This window comes from Apostichopus japonicus, chromosome 19 (genome assembly GCF_037975245.1).
Source record: "Apostichopus japonicus isolate 1M-3 chromosome 19, ASM3797524v1, whole genome shotgun sequence".
NCBI lineage: Eukaryota > Metazoa > Echinodermata > Holothuroidea > Aspidochirotida > Stichopodidae > Apostichopus > Apostichopus japonicus.
In genome coordinates, this window is record NC_092579.1 from 5353228 (window position 1) to 5375542 (window position 22315).

General features: G+C 36.7%; 3 protein-coding genes across 3 annotated transcripts in view; all 3 read left to right on the forward strand.

Moving 5' to 3' along the window:
- LOC139959744 (uncharacterized) overlaps nucleotides 1-13977 on the forward strand; it is a 178470-nt gene extending 164493 nt beyond the window's left edge. The window contains exons 10-11 of the mRNA XM_071957569.1: nucleotides 12280-12340; nucleotides 12974-13977. Of these exons, the coding sequence (XP_071813670.1) occupies nucleotides 12280-12340; nucleotides 12974-13275 (363 nt within the window). The 3' untranslated portion in view covers nucleotides 13276-13977. The remainder of the gene's footprint in view (nucleotides 1-12279; nucleotides 12341-12973) is intronic.
- On the forward strand, nucleotides 79-9504 carry LOC139959680 (uncharacterized). Its single transcript, XM_071957475.1, has 9 exons — nucleotides 79-317; nucleotides 966-1125; nucleotides 1813-1967; nucleotides 2689-2737; nucleotides 3479-3795; nucleotides 4190-4490; nucleotides 7395-7624; nucleotides 8751-8888; nucleotides 9382-9504. The coding sequence occupies exons 2-9, from the start codon at nucleotides 1077-1079 to the stop codon at nucleotides 9502-9504; spliced, it is 1362 nt and encodes a 453-aa protein (XP_071813576.1). The 5' UTR covers nucleotides 79-317; nucleotides 966-1076.
- A 6734-nt stretch (nucleotides 13978-20711) lies between the features above and the next one.
- The window catches only part of LOC139960602 (uncharacterized), a 187644-nt gene continuing 186040 nt past the window's right edge, over nucleotides 20712-22315 (forward strand). Inside the window, exon 1 of the mRNA XM_071959074.1 lies at nucleotides 20712-21013. The gene's annotated coding sequence lies outside the window, so the exon portion shown is untranslated. The remainder of the gene's footprint in view (nucleotides 21014-22315) is intronic.

A 22315-nucleotide genomic window follows, 5' to 3' on the forward strand; every position in this document is an offset into this window, starting at 1 on the left:
TGAGAATCAGTTCTTATCTAATAGGCTCTTGATATTTACTGTATTTCAGTTTACCAAATATAATACTTTATTTAATATTATTTATTATAGGTGAAATAACTTGGACTGAGGAGAAATCTTTTGATTGGAAGTTAGACCCGGAGAAGATCTGTCTTGATATAACCATCCTGAGCTACGTCTTTGTTAATTTAGTCAGCCAAAAAACAGGACAGAAGCATATATTCCGTATTGTTCCATTTATTGATGGGATACTTGATGCCAAAGATGATGTCTTAATAACTGTTTGTTTCTGCAAGGACAGTGATGAAGAGTACAAGGTAAGGACAATCTTTTGTAACCATGGTGATATCCGTAAAAACTTAGAGGTCACTTCAAGTTTGTATTGTGATTTTGTGATGTTACTTTCTTTGTATGTGACTTTTATCATGCTTCACTGGCAAATTATGAAGTGATTTGTTAAAGGTGCATTTGTGAGACATGATTGATTCATCGTAGCACATCAGAAAGAATAATCTGTTAAATTTGAAATGAAAATATTTTAACTTAACATGTTTCTGTCAAAATGGTTTGTGCTGAGATGAAACTGACAGTATTCCCATAGTCATAAAGGAAGTATTCTGATAGTCTTATAGACTTAGAGGGCCTATGATGATATTTTACTAACATTATTATTTTATTTCTTCGGTCCAAATTTCATTTTCTTACAGAATATGTGGTTCCCATCTAAAATGTTCAGATGGCCCAAATTTTGATTGTGTCTCAAATTGTGCATAACAAGGATTCAGAGGGTGGGAGGATCTGAAGAAACAAGCAACATTTGGTAATGCGAGCAAATTAAGGAAACAAAGCTGTTACTTGCTATAGCAGTACTGATGTGTCTGTTCAGAGTGAAGGCACAACAAATTATATAATCGACTCTCTGCTTGTTTCTTAGCAATTAACATCTTCATGTCCTTATGTTTCAGTTGCTGTTAGAGGACCACCATCCCAAACTGTGTCTAGGAAACTATACAACATTTCAATTTACCCGGACATTGAATGACGGCAGAGACCATATTTCTTACATTGATCTGATCATGTCATCACTCGATGGTGGTTACCATCTGAAGAAGGAAGAATCAACAAAGATTTGTAATTGCCAATGCTATTGTAGTTTCGTCTTTTCACATTACAAGACTTGTAGTTAGGGATTGGTTACTTAAAGTGGATCAAATTGTGTAGCAGTTAGAGTGTCGTCCTACAACTATGTGGTTTCTGTTTCAAAATCCCAGCAAGAACCACAATATGGGCAACCTTCTGCTGTGCAGTGTTGTTGAGCAGTATCTTGTGCTGGTTGGTATTCCTGATGTGTTAATAAGTAAGTGAAGTTTGGTCCTGTTTTTGTACAGTATTGGAAAAAGCTTCATTCACCGTGGCTTTACTTTGATGTCTATAATTCACCTCCATTTGTATTTTGGGCAGTGTTCAGATATTGTGGCAATCTCTCAGTTATTGGTTTGCGATGTTGATTAAGTGGCTGTCCTGAGAGCAGAAGTAATTCAGACAGTTACATACCTGTCAAGAAACTTCTGAACATTCATCAAACAGAATGATTGTAATAAGCCGGTGTTTATCCACAATGACATGAATACCCATGGCTCGAATATGTTTCGGAGAAGTTTAATCTTTACCAGCTGCCCATGAATGTTCATGACCACATGTCTCGGTTCCTTACCAGCTGTTCCTTATTTCTTATAAATGGCACCGTTTCTTTAAATACTTAACAAACATTCTCATCCTAAGTACATTGATCTTCAACATCTTTTATCTTTTAGCATGTAGACATTGATTACCTCTGTGCTGCCAGTAGAGTCTCTCATCAGTTCAGGCTTACAAGGGACAAAGATGGAGACACTGACATGGTTGATGTGAAGTTAAAAGTATTTCAAAATGAAATGAACCAGACAGCCCTTATCCTCCAATCAAAGGTGAGTTATGTCTGTTGATTATCTTCCAGCTCTCATATGTCTCTTCATTACATAAAATTAAGCGGCAACTTCTCCCATCTGCTAAGTAATGTCCTATCTGTTGGAAGTCTTGCAGCTGTTTGCAGGCTGATTAAATAATGTTAGTCATGTGACTTAATTATAGTTATTTATTGGCATGTTCTCCCATGGATGCTTTTCTTCGAAATATGCATTGTGGAGGATAATTGAATTAAATTTAATAACAGTAGTCTTTTATTGATGTATTTTTAGTTTTTCAGTCACTCCAGTGAACCTGGTAATCTGTCTTATTTTCATCCTTTGTTCCAACTTTTTATGACTCTATTTTACTTTCCAAATATGCAGTAACTTAAAATGCAGTGAATTGCTACAAAAAAATGTTCATATGACCTGTGTGTTTTTACATACACATGTCAACAGTTGTAAAAGTAAACTTTGTTTTGTGGGTTATCTTAGTAACCAATGAGTGAATAATGCATAAATAAATGTCATCGACAATCCTTTTTCTTTTTGGATTTCACACATTTATTATGTGTTGTTCCATGTCTGTTACAGCCCTATTTGTCTACATTACATTCCTACTTTAAATCTAATCATTCACAGGGGTGTGATAGATAGGACTGCATGATTGTATGTTAAGTATTCTAACATTTAAAGTTTTCATAAGTCATATAATTTTTGTTAAAATTCTCTTTTCATTCAGGTGAAAAACATTCTCTTATCTCCAGAAAGCCAGGAAATTCTGCACCCAGGTGGGTTTTTATGTGGAAATGGAAAAAATGGGTGGACTTAGCTAGTTTTAGAAGTCCACCCTGACCTGCATCTAAGTACAGTTTGAAGTAGAAAAATGAATGCTCATTATCCTAGACATACACCAGGTAAGTGTGTATTAGTGGAGATGAAAAAATTAGCACATGTGGAGTACATGGACCCAGGTGAGTGTCTAAGTAGAGGTGAAAAGGTAATTGCATTTGGTTTTAGCAGGAGACACACCAAATGTTACTTATATCAACTTAGGTTATTGAGAAACATATCATCAACACAAACATTTTTGATGGAAAGAAATTTAATCATACTGCTGAACCCAAAACATTTCTAAGTCCTTTTTGCACGCTTTCATTATTAGTTAGTATGCTCACTTCATACTTGGTAGATCAACGCAACCTTGAAGTTGAAGCTGTATTTGAGACCATTATTTATGCACAAGACAAGGGCTTAAAGTCGAAAAGTTGCATGCAAGTTGTGGACAGTATACCTAACCATTAATCTATTTTGTGTGCATGCACCAGAGGTTGACTTACATAACAACGTTCTCCATCAGGTTGCATGCTTCTTGTGGGCCTGTTGTGTACTTGTACATGTTAGCTGTGAACATTGTTCAAACCCGGCACTCATTTAGCATGGTGCTTCAGGTGCCTTTATTTCTTGATGTGATATCTAGTCTTTGCTGTATTCTTTCGAATGTCAAGTGGATGTTATGTCCTCACTTTCAGGCTTACACAAATATGAAAAGTTGAGAGGAGACATTGCAAAACTACTGGATAAACAACATTGTTCAAAGCTAGGCGTGTATTTTGAGCTGAAGCCAGCAGAAAATGAAACAATTCAGGAAGCAGCTGAATCTGGAAAGATGCTGATGAAAATATTGGATGAAAGAGAGCTCATCATGCCAGACAGAATGATTGGAATGTATGAAGGATTGAAATCTATTCACTTTAACAAGGTGGCAAGACTGGTGCTGGAGTACATTGATATGTCACAGGAGAAGAATGGAAAGGAAAACGAAGGGGGAAAAGATGTTAACAAAATGGTTTGTGCTTTGTAAAAACTTGTCAAGACTTTGAAACTTTTAGCCTGAATCCAAACAATGGTAACTTTGCATAACATCAGGATCTTAGAATGGTTTAGTCCTGTATGTTCTGATATGAAAAGTAGCCTTTGCTGTCATGCAAGTCACAAAACAGAAAAATGAATTAATACTCCATTACTAAAAAGTCTTCCTTTTACTCGTAAAAGAAACAGCATTTAACTGAATATTTCTGCTTACATAAAGTTATGTTTGTAGAGATCAAGTGTATAGGAAGTCTATGTAGAATATTCACTGAAGCCAAATCAAATGCAGTAATTAGTTGTACATCATGATGAAAGTATGATAAAAAATGTAGATTTGATAAACAAATTGTAATATTTCAATATTGTTTCAGGTAATACTTCCAGTGAAAGAGGAAGTAATCTCAAAAAGGGAATCAAAATCGTCGATAAATTTCGAAATTTGTGTACCAGCTGGGGCACTACACAGTGGAAGGATTGTTAGTCTGTGGGTTTCCACTGAGCCTTCCATTAAAGGACCTTCCTCAAACAAGAATCTAAGGTTGACCCCCTTTGTGAAATTTGGTCCAGAAAGCCTTACCTTGCACAAGCCTGTCACCGTGGTTATTTCACACTGTGCTGTTACTCCAGCAGACCAGACGGGTATTGATGTTTACTCTGGTGTATTACAAACAGGTGTGTTTCTGTTTCTTTTGCATTGTGTTTAATGATTCCATTGATAATTATATTTAGTTACTTAAATTTGTTGTATCAACAAATGTGTATATGAGTTAGTGTGCTTTTGTATGTCACCCCTATTGGCTTAATAACACCATGACCTCAAGGGCATAATGGTGTAAATTGACATTAAGTATGTGGTTCCATGTTAAAAATGTACAAGAATCCTCCTTTTTATGTAGCAGCCAAACTCTGATACATTTCTTAACACAATGACTCAAAGCATGTTCCATGAATTTCATTAAAATTCCATGCAGACACAGCTGCAGCATGCAGACACTTTCAATTTCTAAACAGAACTCTAAAAGTAGTAGATTTTGGTAGTAAAATAGTTAAGTTTTGAAGGTTTTGTATTAGAAAACTTCAAATATCCTGATGAAATGCCTACTTTTGCTGAGAATGTGTGTTTTTTTGCTATTTCTTTGTTAACTTTGATATAGGTAGGAAAAAGGTAAAATATACACATGATAATGTCAGTTAAATTACCAGAAAGCAATTAACAGTTGATATTTAAAGGTACCCTTTCTGAAATTTATGGAATTTGCATATTGCTCATTTAATTAGAGTTGTTAACTAAACTTCCTTTAATTGCTACGTCCTGTACGAATATTTGTTTTTCATCTGCAGTAACCAAACTATATGAAATGCCCTTTTTCTTTCATCTTCTGTTTAGGCCTTATAAAGTAATACTCCTAACTCTTGCTTCACAATGTCTGCCACGTAGTACAGGTCATACATGTCTGTACCAGAACTTCGTTTGAATTTTGGACTAAATACTAGTTTAATTTACAAAGCAGGACTGTAGATAGTGTATGTATGTCATAAAATGTTTGATCCTCAAACTTCAATGAGCTCTAATACTCTTATGTTACATGCATAGTATATCATTAAATTTACTGCTGAACAAATCTGTAGCTGTTCAACCTTCAAGAAGTTGAAAGGTGAGCGTTATTCAATTCTTTGTGAAAATATCCTAGTATAATAATTCTAACTTAAATTACTATGTACAGTATGTTTAAAAATACGTTCTATGGAACGATCACCTTGAATCAAAATAAAATATTGCATCACTTTAATAAATGGAGTTATTTTTGTGCATAAGGGACGGGATCAATAGAAATGACAATGTTGAATTTGTGTTATTATGGACTTGAAATTTGTATTTCCTAGCATATTTGAACACTTATGAAACAGGAAACAAAGTCTTAATTATTAACTGTAAACGAGAACTTAATCACATTTAGATCATTAAGGTGCCGGGGTCATGATATGTCCATGGGGGACGAAATGTGACTTAACTTTCAAATCAAATTATTTTAAATTTCAATTGAAATACTACCTTTGACCTTTAATGAATAGGATTTGTGCAAGAAAGGACAGTTAAGAATTTTGAGAGACAGCCATCTTTTGCGTTAGGGGTGGAACACTCTACCTGCCTATCATGCAATCTATGAATCAAGAACTGTTGCACATTTGTTGTTAATGTACAGTAGTAGTGACAATTCTTACAACTTATAAAAAGAAGCAGGCAAGCTGCAATGCATACTAGGGTTATTTGCTGTTTGATAAACTTGACCTGATTAAAGTACACAGTTTTCATTGCTTTTCTCATCTTTAATACCAAAGGTGATGTACTGTATATGCCTGCTTCACTGTATGGCTAACCACTTATACAACTGCTTGCAGATTGAACAAACTCCTACTTTGGATAATGCAGTACTGTATCTACACTATTAGATTTAAACCTGAATAAATGCAAAAGTGAAGCTGGGATGAAGGTCACACTTGATTTGTGAAACCACCGAAGTACAAGAGTACTATATTGGCAAGAGAATCACTAAAGCCTTCTGTGTGCCTTGTTCTGTGAAATGTTTAAATGATTTTCTCAAGAAGGAGGTATATCGTCCCAACAAATCATGTTTGATTCCCTGCTGCAGACAAAAGGAATCTGCGCAATGGTGATGGCATGTTTGTGTGTGACACTTGGTTGTAAACACTGTAACTCACAAATTTCATAATTGATTAACTGCATACGTGGTATGTGGATATGTCTGATTGAGAACAAGAACCCTATTCTATTCTGTGAAGGTCAAAGTCTGAAAACTTTGCAAACATGATATCTGAAAGAGGACATTTTTGTTGTATTTCATAGTTGGTATATAAATCCAGCTAGGTGAGTACAAGAACCATTTGAAATTGTATTTGCAGTCAACATAAGTCAAAGTCTGAAAACCTTGTAAACATGATATCTCAAAAAGTACATATTTCTTGAACTTCATACTTAATACGTAGATCTAGCTTGGTGAGTGTATGAACACTATTGAATATGGTAGAGGTCAAAGTCTCATGAGGTCAACAGGTGTCAAAATCTGAAAACCTTGTAAAACTGATTACTCCACAATCAAAGCTTCAATTAATATGGGAGTTCTCTGATGCTCTTATTTCTTTTCTGGCTCTCACTTAATTCATAGACAAATTGAGCACATCGCGTGGCAAGGAATCACAAAGCCAACAGGTTTTTTTCAAGGAACCCTTCTCTTCTCAGTAGTATATTGACATGATGACCTCAATCATTTTTTCCATCCTTAAGGGATAAATAAACAAGATAATTAGAGGGGGAAAAGCTCTTCAAGCTATGACAAGCTGTAGTTAAGAACACAATTTATCTGGCAACCTTGCAATTATACATTGAGTGAAAAACAAGATATTGTACTGTTTTGCTGTTCTTTGTTTGCAGTGTTGCATTTTCTAACACAAGACTGTCCCTTTAAAATCATCTATGGTATATTTAAGGCTTGTTATTCTACCTTTCACCATGTTATAAATACTTAACCTGCAAAATAGTTTTTTAATCTTCTTCAGATAAAATTATCAAATGGAGCCAAGAAAGGTTACACCTCAGCTGCTCTATGAACAGTCAGCACTTTGCAGTTGAAGCTGAGAAACCATGTCTCATTGGTCTTCACGTCCCTTTCATACCCAAGATTTTGAAGCGTGTCTGCGTCTTACCGATTGTAAACAAAGTTTCTGAATCGGGGGATCAATTGACAATTCATCTTTGGTTTCATAATGATGACTCACTGGAACATAAAGTAAGTAGTAGATTTTGTCAGCTCAAGTGGTATTTTAATTTATCTCACAGATTCCAGTTATCTGCCTAATTTAAACTTAATTATGAGTTACTTAACAATAGGAATCAGCAGTACGATGCTTAAGAAACCACAAATTTGGGAGAAATCTGCAAGGGCTTATGGATTTCAACTTACACTTCGGGTGGCTTCCAATTCAACATTTTAACTCAAATTTGGAATTTTTTCAATTTAGAAAGTCATTTCAGATTGGTTAACCGTAGACTGCTCTTGGGATGAAAAACCCAACTTACTTTGACCCGGCCGGGTATCGAACCCGAAACCTCCCAATTGATAAGCCTCATTGCTTCAAATGCCACCACCTTTATCCACTCGGCCACAGCATCAGTGGAATGATAAAGTTTCAACTTGATGCCCTACAGGCACAAACCTTTCTGAAAGTCAAATTGTGATCATATAGTCAAGCGAGGGTTCATATGAGATTAGCTGGTTCAGGCTGTCTTTTGTCATTGATGGTTGAAAATAAACTTTGTAGTGGACAAAACACACTGACCAGCTGTCCTATAACAAGAATTGCATGTTCAATATATTTTTTGTCTGTGGTCATTGACAATTGACAACAATTGTTGTAACAGTCACATTTGTAAACACACCTTGTCCAATATTAGAGTGACGAGTTTATATTTTTCAGAACATAAGCAATGAGACTATGAATGGTCTTTGATAATGCATCTTGCAGACAATCAATGTATAATACTATAATAATAGCAACTCCCTGATTTCAGTTTATAATCCCCACATTACGTGGGGATTCAAGTCACAGGCTTCTGTTGTATAACAGAGCTCAGTGTTTGATAACACATTAGTTGATCCAGTTAATCAACAAGATAAGAAATTGGACAGAAAATCTGCACAGAGAGTTAGACCTTATTGCACTCCATGTATCAGATAATTATAGTAGCTGCTTATTTTACCAATTAATGGTCACACCAGTTAATGAAAGGGTCATTCCAGGGAGCTGTTATGCTTCCTAATCATACATGGGACAAGTAAGCAGTGTATGCATTGATGGTAATGTTTGAATAAACATTAATTATCATGTAATATTGTTTTATTTCTATTTTAACAGAGCCTTATCAATGAAGAAATCTATCAGCAGAAGGGATCCATAATTCATGATCCGGTGTCTGTTCAACTCCATTCTATGACTTCAACTTTACATGTTAGCACTAACTCCAGTACATTACAGTGTAACCCAAGAAGCGTGGTTAGTAATGTCTGTGAAATATTCTTATTTATTTTATGGCAACATATAAAGAACGCAGATTCCTGTTCCACAGGTAATTTGCATTTGTTGGAAGAAACTTGTATGCATCTATTGAGTGGTATGTAGTAGTGCTAGCATATGTTCTTATATTGATAACTGTTGTTTATATCATACATTAATTAAAAATCAGTGTATCATATGTAATGTTGAAACTGTTTCTTTCTCAATTTGTAATGAGACTCAATGAGAGTATCATATAGTACAGTGAAAGTTACCTCGCAGGTTTACATTTATACATCTGGGTGAAGAGGGGCTGTTTAGATCAAGTGCCTTGCCCAAGGTCACAGTTTAAAAATCTGTGCAGGACTGGAACCTGTAATCCTTAGAATGTCAGCACATTAACTTTAACCAATTCAATGTCAACTTAAATGCTTTAAAGCCTAAAGTTTTATAAAATAATAATTAAAGACCTTCCGATTATTCTCCTTCAAAGGATGTTGCCATGGAAACCCTATGGTTAAAGAACAGACACAAGATAGAATTCCATCTTCAGTATAAAGGGATCAAAGATACTGTCAATCTGGAAATAGAAGCAAGATATGGGATTTTGAATTAATGTAACAGTAAGAAAGATTTGAATATGAGGAGAAAGTCTGATTTAGGTGTTGTAACTACATAGTATGTACATGTTCTTTGCAACAACAATGTAACCTCATTAATATTTGTGAGTGGTTGGAGCTTAATGGAAAATTGTCAAAAACAGCTTGTAAACACAATATCTCAACAACCACGAGTTGAATCAATGTTTTATTTGGGAGATAGATGCCCAATGATAAGTAGATGTACCCCATTGTTCTTGGTTCTCATATCATGAATATTAATGAGTGGGCGGGGCTTAACGTAAACTTTGGTTCATACTGGTATGGTCATGTTGGTGCACAATGAGAACATTTTCATGATGTCTCCAACTTCATGTCATTAACACTAATCAAATTGCAAGAAATACCACATGACAATAACCAAATGTTTCATGATTTCCATACTTGACATATTAGGTTTGTCACACTACATTCATACAATCAACCGTGTTCTTTTTTGTGTGCATATCATGAATTTTATTCAGTGAACATTAAATTCTTAATCAGATATCTCTGAAGTAGTATGTCTAATTAGCTTTACACATGTACTTGGATAAATAATGTAAGTATATAGATACATGCTTATGAGATCATAAAATTTGACCTCACTAAAAACCAAGTTATTTTCTGTTTTTATAGTATGTCTCAACATGACAACTCATTCCTTTTTATGTTGCAGCATTAGTCAATGGACAATCCTCTTCATTTGGCTGTGCACAAGTTCATGAATATTAATATGTATGGCTTACCACACTATGTATATATGTTTAGGCATCATCTATTGAAATTTCTACTCTGTTGGTATTAGTTGATAAACTGATTTTTGGTTCCTTGCTTTAGCAAAAGGAACCTATGTAGTCAGGTTTGCGTGTGTGTGTATGTATGTCTGTGTGTGCATCTGTGACACTTTCTTGGGTACGCTCTATCTCAATAAGGGAAAGTTGGATTGAGGCCAAACTTGGACTATAGATCCGCCATATGGAGAAGGTGTGCCCTATTGTTTTTGGTGCCCACAAAGGTCACCAAAGGTCAGTTATGGTCCAAAAAGCGAAACTATTAAAACTGCAATGTAACTCCCAGTGCCAATGTGTGACAAGGTTGATATTTTGGGACAAGTTGCAAATGGTATAGGGTAATATTTTCAAACTTTTGTGATCCGAGGTCACCAAAGGTCAATTAATGATAAAAACCTAGTATTTTTGCGATAACTTGAGAACGAATTGTCTGTTAGGGTTGGGAGTTGCTTCAATGCAATGAAATTGTCGACCGCATCTGGGTAACCCTTGACCTCAATTTGACCTCTGGTAACCTTTAAGTGTTTTGGTTTTTTTTACAGTTTCCATGCTATTTTCAGATGTTAAAGGTACCTTCTGATCATAAATGTCAAAAGGTTGACCCCCGTGTGACCTTCGTGTGCGAAGTTATACGAGGTCAAAGTTAATTTCAGACATTTAATGCAATAACTCCCAGTGCCAAGGTGTGACACGGTTGATATTTTGGGACAAGTTGCAAATGGTATAGGGGAATATTTTCAATCTTATCGGTCATGTGATCCGAGGTCACCAAAGGTCAATTAATGATAAAAACCTAGTATTTTTGCGATAACTTGAGAACGAATTGTCCGTTAGGGTTGGGAGTTGCTATAATGTAATCCAATTGTCGACCTGCATCTGGGTAACCCTTGACCTCAATTTGAGCTCTGGTGACCTTTAAGTGTTTTGGGGATTTTTACAGTTTCGATGCTATTTTCAGATGTTAAAGGTACCTTCTGTTCATAAATGTCAATAGGTTGACCCCCGTGTGACCTTCGTGTGCGAAGTTATACAAGGTCAAAGTTAATTTTCAGACATTTAATGCAATAACTCCCAGTGCCAAGGTGTGACACAGTTGATATTTTGGGACAAGTTGCAAATGGTAAAGGGGAATATTTTCAAACTTAATGGTCATGTGATCCGAGGTCACCAAAGGTCAATTAACGTTAAAAAAATTGTATTTTGGGGGAGAAAATGGGCAAATAAAATATGTTTGAATTTTTACAGTTTTGATGCTCTAGTTAGGTTTCACCAATAAAAAATGTCAATGAGTTGACCCCGGGTGACCTTTGTGTTTGAAGTTATGTATGTATACAATTTCAAAGTTAATTTTTAGACATATAATGCAATTAACTCCCAATGCCAACATGTGACATGGTTGATATTTTGGGACAAGTTGTGAATGGGGTGGTGGAACATTTTCAAACTTAACGGTCATGTGATATGAAGTCACCAATGTTATCATATCTGTTAACCCACTTGTAGGTGACCTTATATTTCTTACATTTTCGACGCCATATTCAGATCTCAAAAGTGCCTTCCGATCAAAAATCTGATCACAATTTGTGATCACAAAAGTGTTGGCTATAGTGTTGGTTACTTTATGGGTACATGTACGACCACAATTACTTGGACTATTTGAGCCCAATCTTGCTTGATAATATTATGTGTATTGTCATATACCCGTATGCAAGGAACCACAGTGCCCTTTGGCTCTTGTTATTAATAAAGGCTTGAACTATAATTTTACAAGGCCAGAAGAAAATCTTATGACAAGCTGTCTTCAGATCACAAATGTATAGAAAATAGTCCTAATTAGCACATCTTAAAAGTATAAGTTAGACTGCTTCTTGAGACACACTCTTAATTGATAGAGGTGAAATATGCACAAACTTACTTTCTAGGGCAATCATAAAGCTTTCCTCTGTTTCCTCTTCACAGATTGAAAAGTTACGACACATTGACCAAATCACATCTCCATTCCAGCTCATTCTACCTGAATGTGAGTAATTAATTACTTTAGCATGTTAATGCAGCTGAATATGTTTCATTACCATGTTGTACTCACTACCAGATTTGTAAACTAGAAAAAGGTTCTTAATATCAAGTATTGCAAATAGCTGATAGTTATAGTCCACCAGTTGACATGACAACTGCAGCCTAGACTCCTCTATGCAAAGTGGGATCAGGTGTTCAAATCTCATATGTAAGGAATTATAGTCAGTATGTACAATGTTGATGTATGAAAAGTAAGTTTACATGTACACATCTCATATCAAAGGATTGCAGTTCTAAAGTATGTTAAGTATTGGTGTTTGCTTTGGTTTTAAACATCAGTTTGGATACCTAAGCAAAACACTTAGACTGAGTATTGATACTGTATTCAAGTCACATTGCATTGGAAAACAACAATTAATGAAATTCAGCCACCTGCTTTAAAGATGCATTCTGGGAGTTAAATCAGATTTCCTTTTTAGTCTCATTGAAAACTCTGAGCTTTCAGGTTTATTTTGCCCCTGAGTGTAAGAAACACATCACTGTGATCTCACATTTCTGAATATTGTTTGCTTAAAACAGGATGAATTTTAATTCACTTTATGTAGAGTCGCAATTTCCTTTTCTTACAACCTTACAGCCATCATGAAATCTTTCGATCAGCTAAAGCAGAACTTATCAGAACATCTTGATGTAGACCAATCCACCCTGCTGGCAAATATTTTCCAAGTTCCTGAAGAACGAATTACTGATATCAAGAGGCACAAAACACCAGGAACTCTTTTGTTAGAGAAGCTGACCCAAAATTCACTGATATCTCCCACAAACGTCACAAAATTGGAAAATACCTTAACAGAACAAGGAAATGAAGAATGTGCCAAACTTGTGAGAGATTTTAGATGGAAAAATCCAGTAGTTCAAGCAACAATGTGCCCAGAATAATGACTGAAATCATATTGTAGGTTATTTGTAGGCAAGTAATGATATGAACATATCACCTGTGGTGAGGTAACCAGGAATGCTTCCACTTGAGAGGGGCAGAGGAAGTCAGCAAGTCTTTCTGTATTCACTGTTAATTACAGTCGGAGCTTATTAAAACAGGACTATATGCTTAATTACACCTGTATGAGTAACTTATATACAATATTCTTCTTCTCCTCTAACATGGTTATGTATGTAAGTACTGTGACTATAAACTCTATTATTGCCTTTGGTAAGCAAACAATTAAAAGTAACCTATGCATTCATGTCAGCATGTGTGGGTGTGAGCGTGCGTGTGTGTGTGTGTTTGTGGATGTGAAGGCTAGATTGTAAACATGCTATCTCAGCAACCATAAGTTGAGTCAATGTCATGCTGTGTAGGTAGATGCACCATGATGTGTAGATGTGCACGATTTTTTTTCTGTGGTTCCCATCTCATGAATATTTATGAGTGGGCGAGCTTTAATATGAAACTCATGAATGTGAATATTACTTCAATCGTATGTCCGATTCAGTTCATTCTTGGTATGGTTATGAAACTATACACAGATGCTGATTGAAAATTCACTGATATCTTCACAAACATTCCAAAATTAGAAAGCCCCTGAAAAAGAAAGGAAACAAAGGATGTGCAAGACTGGTCAGAGATTTCAGAAGAAACAATACTGTTATGAAATAGTAATACTGCCTCTTTGATGTTACCGAAACACTCCATCGAGACACCTTACAGGCCCCTTATATATTTATCTAGGTCATGGATTCAGTTTTCCCACGAGAAGTTTTAACTATCTTATTGAATCTTGTTACAGGGCCTTTTCCCAAAAATAGATTCCATTGTGTCTGTAGAACATTCGAGAAAGTTCTTCTCACGTGGTATGGAAGTTTCCATAGAAAGGGGTAGACTTCCAAACTCCCAACCAATCAGGGCAGATCAGTGCCAGCGCAGTTATATTTATATCGTTAGCTAATACAGGATGGTCAGGTTATTGGCTGCCTTCTGATTGTGCGCAGAGGGATTTCGGTAGAGTAAGGTATAAAAGGGGGCATGGGTACGCAAGTTTATCACTCCGTCATCAGTTCGTCACTTCGTCACCATTTCATCACTCCTTCTAATTGCGTAATTGACGGAGTCAAATCATTGAAATTTTGTTTGTAAGAGAATCGACAGAGAAGAAATTATACCGAATCAATAATCAAATCCTATCTCGTCAACTTGTTTTTCTGAGAACTCATTGTTTTCTTCTATCTTCCGTTCGAGACGTCTCCTGAAGAAGCATAAATACGGCATCAAGATAACCCCAGTACCTTTCTATCGCGAGTCCCGATATAGTATTGCTATCGGAGAAGCCGGGCTCGTCACAATATTACAATACTGTGTTCAAGCAACAATGTGCTCAGGATAGATTTATGATGAGGGAGTTCTGGCTTGTCAACATTTTGCTGTGGGCACTAAATTAGCACCATCTTACGCAAACATATTTATTCACAGATTGGAATTGGAAATGCTATCATCTTCTATGCTTAAGCCGTAACATTATTACAGATATATTGACAATATATTTTTCGTCAGGCCACATGGTGAACAAATTGCTCAAGTGTTTCTTTGTACATGTTAATTCCTTTCATGACAGTATTACAGTTTCTGTAAAAGTTTCTAAAAACCAAACATAATTTTCGTTATCGATGGTAATCGTAACCTTTGTAGTCATTCAGGCAGACCAGTGTGAGCAAGTGTACCTGCATGTGACGCCTTGCTTGTAAACATGATATCTCTATAAGGGAAGTTTGTATCAATCTCATATTTAGTGTGTATGAGAACCATATTGAGTAGAAGAAGCCTCTTACCTTTTAGAGGAGTTCAAAGGTCATTTGGGGTCACCAGGGGTCAAATTGTGAAAAACTTGTAAACACGATATCTCCAGAAAGGGAGCTTGGAACAATTTCAAATTTAGTATGTAGTTGTGACACGTTGAGTTCAAGATCCCTACTGTTTTGGGGAGGTCAAAGGTCATTTGGGGTTACTAGGGGTCAAATGTGAAAACCTTGAAAACACGATATCACAAAAACATTAGATATTTCATACATTTTGTGGAGTTGTGACTGTTGCAAATTGTGCTCCCTAGACCCCCAATGGCTGTCAGTATTAGACACCAAAATTAAATAAGTTAGGCAGGCCTAGCCGATGGTCCAGCCAAACATCTAGGTGTAAACTATTAAGCTAGGCTTAGACCCTAGCCTAGGTCATTTGGGCCCATAGAAATTGAACTAGGAAGAATGCTGAAACAGTGTATCGCCGTGTGTTTAAGCAGTGAAGCCTTGATAAAAGTGACGACGCTTTGCGCTGTACATATATACATTGCGCATTCCACTTTGAATTGAATTTGATATTACCCGCTTTTTCGAAACAGTAGGTGTACCTTTCACAACATAGACATGTTTTAGCTACCATGGTGGTAAGTTCTATACTCCTGACTTCAGAACCAACTTTGAAAACCTCTTTTTCGCCTCTAATAACTCGAGCAAGTGATATGTTTTATGCAACTTTAAAATGTCTAAAAAGTGTCATTTCCGGTATCTGAGAAGCACGGGGCAAACATTATTCTTGCATGTATTATTTCAGTTCTCCTCTCAGAGTGCCATAGTTATCCCTGGAAAATGCCGTGAAAAGCAACACACCTACTTTTATGTAATACTTCCATAGTAGTCTCTGTATGCAGTTTTCGGTTAACGTTAATGTTGCAAAGTGGGTAGTAGTGTATGCAGGATAACAGATCCCACCTAATGAAGTGATAGTGCAAAAAGCAGTTTGATGCATGTCTACATTCAGTCAGCCATCAAACGATGAGATGTTAGCAAGAGTAGTTGTTTCTGTGTGTCGCTTTGCTTACAAAGCTTTGTCCTGCGAACATGGTTAGTGAATATCATTAGGCCTTAGAGTTATAGTTGAGTAAATTTAGATAAATAGCCTATAAAATTACTGTCCAGAACATACCTGGCTATGCTGAGTAGGCTTTGGCCGGGTACCGTTATTTTCCGCACATGGTACTTTCCGCTGACAAAAAGCGGTGCTATCCGCATACCAAATTTGTCAGCGGAAAACAACGTTTTTGTCAGCGGAAAATACCGTTTGTTGAGGGGAAGAAGCAGAATGGCTTACCGAAGTGATGAGGCATATTGAAATAATTTAGGAGGATGAAGAAGCATTGGTTAGGTCTAAGTACGTGAGTAAATCACAGAAATGGTTCGGTAGGCCTACTGCTATTTAAGCCAAGGATATGGCGATTCATTTTTGGTTCCTTGCTTTTTGCAAAGCAAGGAACCTATGCATTCAACTTGGCGTGTGTGTGTATGTGAATCTTGGATTGTGTACACGATACCTCAATAAGGATATGATGTATCATGACCAAACTTGGTGTGTGGATAGCCCATAGTTAGAGGAAGATCCCTATTGTTTTTAGTGCCGCAAAGGTCAGTTAGGGTAAAAAAATGCAAAATATTAAAAATGCAACAACTCCCATTGACAGGGTCCAAAATGGTTGATATTTTGGGAGTATTTGTGAATGGGGTCAGGGATCGTTTCCAAAAATAACGGTCATGTGATCTAAGGTAAAAAAAAAAGGTTAATAAGGGGTCAAAAACTAGTATTTTTGCAATAACTTGAGAACCAAATGTCCATCAATGTTGGGAGTTACGCTATTGCAATCCAATAGTCGACCTGCATTTGGGTGACCTTTGACCTCAGGTTGACCACCATTGACCTGTATTATTTTTTTTTTTAAGTTGACTATTTCAATTTTCGTGGCCATATTCTGATATAAATTGTCCATATAAGTTGACTCCTCTGCAACCTTTGTGTGCGAAATTATTAGAGATCAAGGTTTCCTTTGGTTTTGTTAACATTCTTAATAAGAACAGTTAGGGTGATTCTGTGAGTTCTGTAAAAAAAAAAGCCAACTCTTGCTCACATCAGTCACCTGGTCCTCAACAGGTTCTCAATAGGACCAACAGTTGATTTGTGATATTTTTGGCAATAATATTGTGTGTACACCGGACCACATAACAATTTTAGAACAGTGCTGCTCCCTTGTAAATATTCCTTACAAGCAAGGAACCATAGTGCCCTTGGGCTCTTGTTATGTAGGTGGCTTACTCCTATAAGCGTCTATATCAATCCGCCCGATGTTCTTCTTCAGGAAAAGAGCCAAAAAGCAGTAGGAGAACATTTTTTTGACATGCTATCAATCACGATCTGGTTTCTTGTGGCTTGCATGTTGAAGAGCATGAATGGAAGTACATGTGATGCAGAAATTGGGTCAATTACAATTTTAGACCACTTTAGGAGTCCCAGGAGCAGCGTACGAAATTGTTTACTACTGAGTGAAGCGGTTTGTTTACAAGTGACAAAATAGCAAAAAAATCTGCGCGGTCATGGTACGGATGATTGATGGTGCCATAAAAGGCCAACTTGACAGCTATCCAGTGATGGGTAGCGTTTAGCTAATGAAAACTTCTGTGTAGACATAGAGACCAAATTACTTTTGTAAAATAGTGTGTAAGTCAATGCGGCTTTTAATGGGCGTATTCTACCTGTAGCGTTAGCTTAGTCTGTTAGGTTATGGCTTCATAAGCTTTAGCTGTCTAACGTAAGTTCATGGTTTTAAGGATAATTCTGCAGGATACCCTAGGCCAAATACTAGTAAAAGGATCATGCCTCATTAGAATTAGAGAGGGATGTGTCTTATTGTGTGTTGGTTGTATAGTTTGTGTGTACCTCACACACCAGTTTACTGCATGTATTGCTTCTGTTGCATTGTGTGGTTGTGGGTTGTGCACACTGTTGCTCGTGTGTGGATATGTAAATGTGGGAAATAAAACTAATTTCTACAGTTTCAGAGTAATATTTTCATTTGGCACGTTTGAGGGGAGGAACGAATTCCCTTTCCTGAGAATTTGATGGCCTGTAAAAGCCATTGTTCTCACTCATTGCCCGTTGACCTCACACTCAATACTGCTTTCTGATTAAGACCAGTATATTTCTAAAGGGATATCGTCGCTGTATTGCTTAGTGATTGGTTGAAAGCTGATTGATAAAGCCCAGCTGTTGACTTATGGCGAATACACGCACCACTGGTCCAAGTTATTGGCAGAATGAACCTTCGCTTTTCATATTGTTAATTACATATGCTTTATGGGAACACATTTGTGGACCCAATTGGCGTATAAACCCACACAGACACTGCCGTTATAAAGGTTCTGGCTTGTTTCAGTATTAGCAGAATAGGAAGGATCATTGTAATCGCATAAGGCTGCCCTAACCAAGCTCTGTCACGATTTTTTTATTCATTTCGTTCATATGTAACTATATCACTTTGACGCACATGGAGACAAATGAAATGTTTTATATTCATGTAATTTACACTATCACCATTATTATTTGTCATAATAAACTGTGATTTAAATGCAGCGACATAATCAACACACAAAGACAAACTTACACTATCACCATACATATAATTACTAATAATCATTCACAAATACAACATATATCAAAATGATGATAAAACATTGAAATGCAACGACAAAATGTACACACAGATACAAATACTAATTACCAATAACTATTCATAAGTACAACATTTGAAATCCATAACATATGCCACACTATTATCCAATGTTAACTCGATGCCAAACTATTATCCAGCTGTATAGTGCAAATTATGACACCCCTGCCGGATCCGAGTGAGACTTGATCCAGTAATGCTAGCCAACTCACTTTAAATCTTAAGTTGGATTAGAACTGAGTTGGCCGAACTAAGGCCTACAAACTAGGCTATACAGTGTAAGTTACTAGGCCTAAGTATCCAAGCCCTAACTTAGGTCCCCTATTTGCCCTAGCATATGGTAAGTTAGGCCTAGGCGATCGTTAGCCTGGGCATGTGGTTTAACTTTAACTTAGTTTGAGTAAGTATTAGGGCAATTAAACAGTTACATTGTGATGCTTCAGAAGGAATTTTAAATTTCAAGTGCAAATAGTAGAGACAGTGCAAAGGTTTGAAATAAACTTTCATATTACCATTCATCTTTTAATATTTTAACGTTCATGCAGAATGAAAAATGTTTTCGAAGTCTTTGATATGTATGAAATATGTATATTAATAAGAAGAGTTACAGTAGTGCTGATATTCGACTATTTATTTAGTAGTCGAGTAATCGCATATTTCTTCTCGCGATTACTCGGTTACAGTTATGACGTCATCACCGTCATTTTACATTGCAGAAATACAGTCAAACAAATCATTTTCTATGGTGCACTGTCTTTAGTTTTTCGTTGGTGTCTTGACGTGTGGTGAATAAATAATGTTAAAACATCTACCAATCAAAATCTTAACAACTTTCAATCTACAATGTTTCTTAAAATTCTTCATAGTAAATCAAAACTTTCGAATGAATCTACGAGGCTACTACAACTACTATCCCTAATGAAAGCATGTGTAAAAGCAAGTGGGCCTGACATTTCGATCCTAGCAGTATCTTCTTCAGAGGCTGAATGACAAGTAACATAAACAACATGGGACAAATACAAACATAGAACACAGGCAGGTTAATGAGCAGGGTGAACACAAAAGAGATTGATGTAATAGGATTAGTAGACAAAGGATGAAGAGAAGAAAGAAACCAACAGGGGGATGAGGAGAGGTAGGAAAAAGGGAAAAGAGAGGATTTAGGGAAGAGGGTAAAAATAACTGCAGAAGGACAAAGACAGGAAGGTGCGGAGAAAAAAGTTCGAAGCGAGCTAGGAGAATAGAAGTGACAGATGGGGAAGCAAGGGCAGATAGAGGGAGGGAGAAAGCTAAGACAGAGGGCCCAGAATCGGATAAAATTCCACAGTCTGAAGAGGAAAGGGATGAGGATTTCGAATTTTCACCTCAGGGAGACACACAACCCTATATGTTTGAGCCAGAAACAGATTAATCTGACGACGATGACAACCATACAGGACAAAGCAGCAGTCAATGACATAATGCCAGCCAATCGCTTGGAGAATCTAGACTGGTATAAAACAAACATAGTGTACATGTTTGTGAAAAAAAGTGTTTTTTCGCCCAAGAGATTTTCATTTGATCGACACGCAACTACAGTGTTATTTGTTGATTGCTGTTAGTAGATTGTGACACTTCGGACCAGTTAATGCTACTTCCTCCCTTCATGTGATTTGCGCGTGGGCTTTTATTATTTATATGTCCTATGCAGTGTAGAATACTCGCTGCATGTAGAAGACTTGGCATTTTGCTTGTCGTGGTCCGTATTCACGCGTAGAACAAACATATTTGTCACCTGGAATGACTCACAATGGCTATTCAAGGCAATAACACTAACTCATTCAAAATGCTCAAGGAACCCTAGCTTTAGTTTGGGTGTAACCGACCTTACTAGTTAGTTCCTATTTCGTAGACCGTCCTGGTTAACACCGTCAAAAATTAATCTGCATACTTCAACAGTTTTCTCTTTCATTTTGACAAGTTTCAAGCTGCATCTTGGTTCCGCTTTGTTCCTCTTACCAACAGGCGTAAGTGCGTTCTCTCCTTTTAGTGGATCCCTACATTTGTCACCAGTCACCAGCCTAGTGCACCATCTATACCAACACATCCAAACGCTATCAGGCAGACAGATAAGCCACGCCAGCTAACTGTATTTGTCAGTGAGTATCGCCCAAACCAAAATAGTAGCCTGCATAATTTTATATCTTTGGGTTGGTTAACAAATGTTTAAAACTCAGATTACTGGCTAGACCTATACCAACTGCTTATATATGTCCTTTTGCCAAATTTACAGTGGTGGGAATATGTTGCAAAATAGAGCATTTGCATGAATGTTTGTCGAATTCTAGATAGGGCTATGTTCATTGACTGAAATATTCTAGGTTTGAGTTATGATCTAGGCTAACCTAAGTTAGACCAAAGGCAAGGCAACGTACATAGCCCTAAGTTAGGCTAAGCCTATTTTCCTAGTATTGAATTTTTAGTGATCATAAGCCCAGGACATCATAATCGTCAACCCATGTTATTCTGGCATGTGGATCTATCGTTAGAGATACAGTTTTAAGTAAAATGAGGTGGTGATATTTTTTTGTCATTAGGCTTTAGACATATCATATTCAAAAGGAGAGCCGTAGGCGGTCTATGAGCCAAGACTAGCTATTTCCAGGTTCCAGTGAATAACAATATAACAGCTGAGCAGACGACATTAGTAAAGTCATTAGATCCCTATGTAATTGCTTCTACTATCGCTTCCTAAGAATTACCTGTGGAAACTGCAGTCCATTGCCACCTTTTTGACGATTTTGGCACCCAAATGCAGCACACGATATATCCATTTGGAGTGATTTATGTCAACTATATCACCTTAGTTATGTCAAAGACGTAGTGTTTGTATTACGCGCCGGTACTTTCTTGCCGTACAAGCAAAGCGCCACCAGTTGGATGAGTGGCTTCCGTTTATGTCGCATGACGTTATTCTCCCTACCTCGATTTCTATGTTTAGGCCTAGTTGAGGCCCAAATTTCATACTATACTCAGTTTACTCAATAAGCCTAAGAATAGGTTGACTGATTTGACGTAAAATGGATGCTTAAGTTAAATTAATCACTTCGAAAGAGTCTTTAAATGTACGTGTCGTCTCGTGAAATGCACATACTAGCCTATAGTTAAGATAATAGGCTATCCCACAGTGATGTGCCACACACACAGTGATGTGCCACACACACAGTGATGTGCCACATACAGTGATGTGCCACTTGAGAGGGGCAGAGGAAGTAAATGTTTAAACTTATTGTAATTGTCGTAATAACTAACTGCTAAATAACGTCAGTGTTGCCTAGGAACTCCTGAAATTAAGTATTAAAGCAGTACAATACATATATATTTAGGGTTTCTCTGAAAAACCGGTATACTCTAAACAAGGCTTACCACGTTCATTTTATTTAGAGGCCGAAATTGTGTTC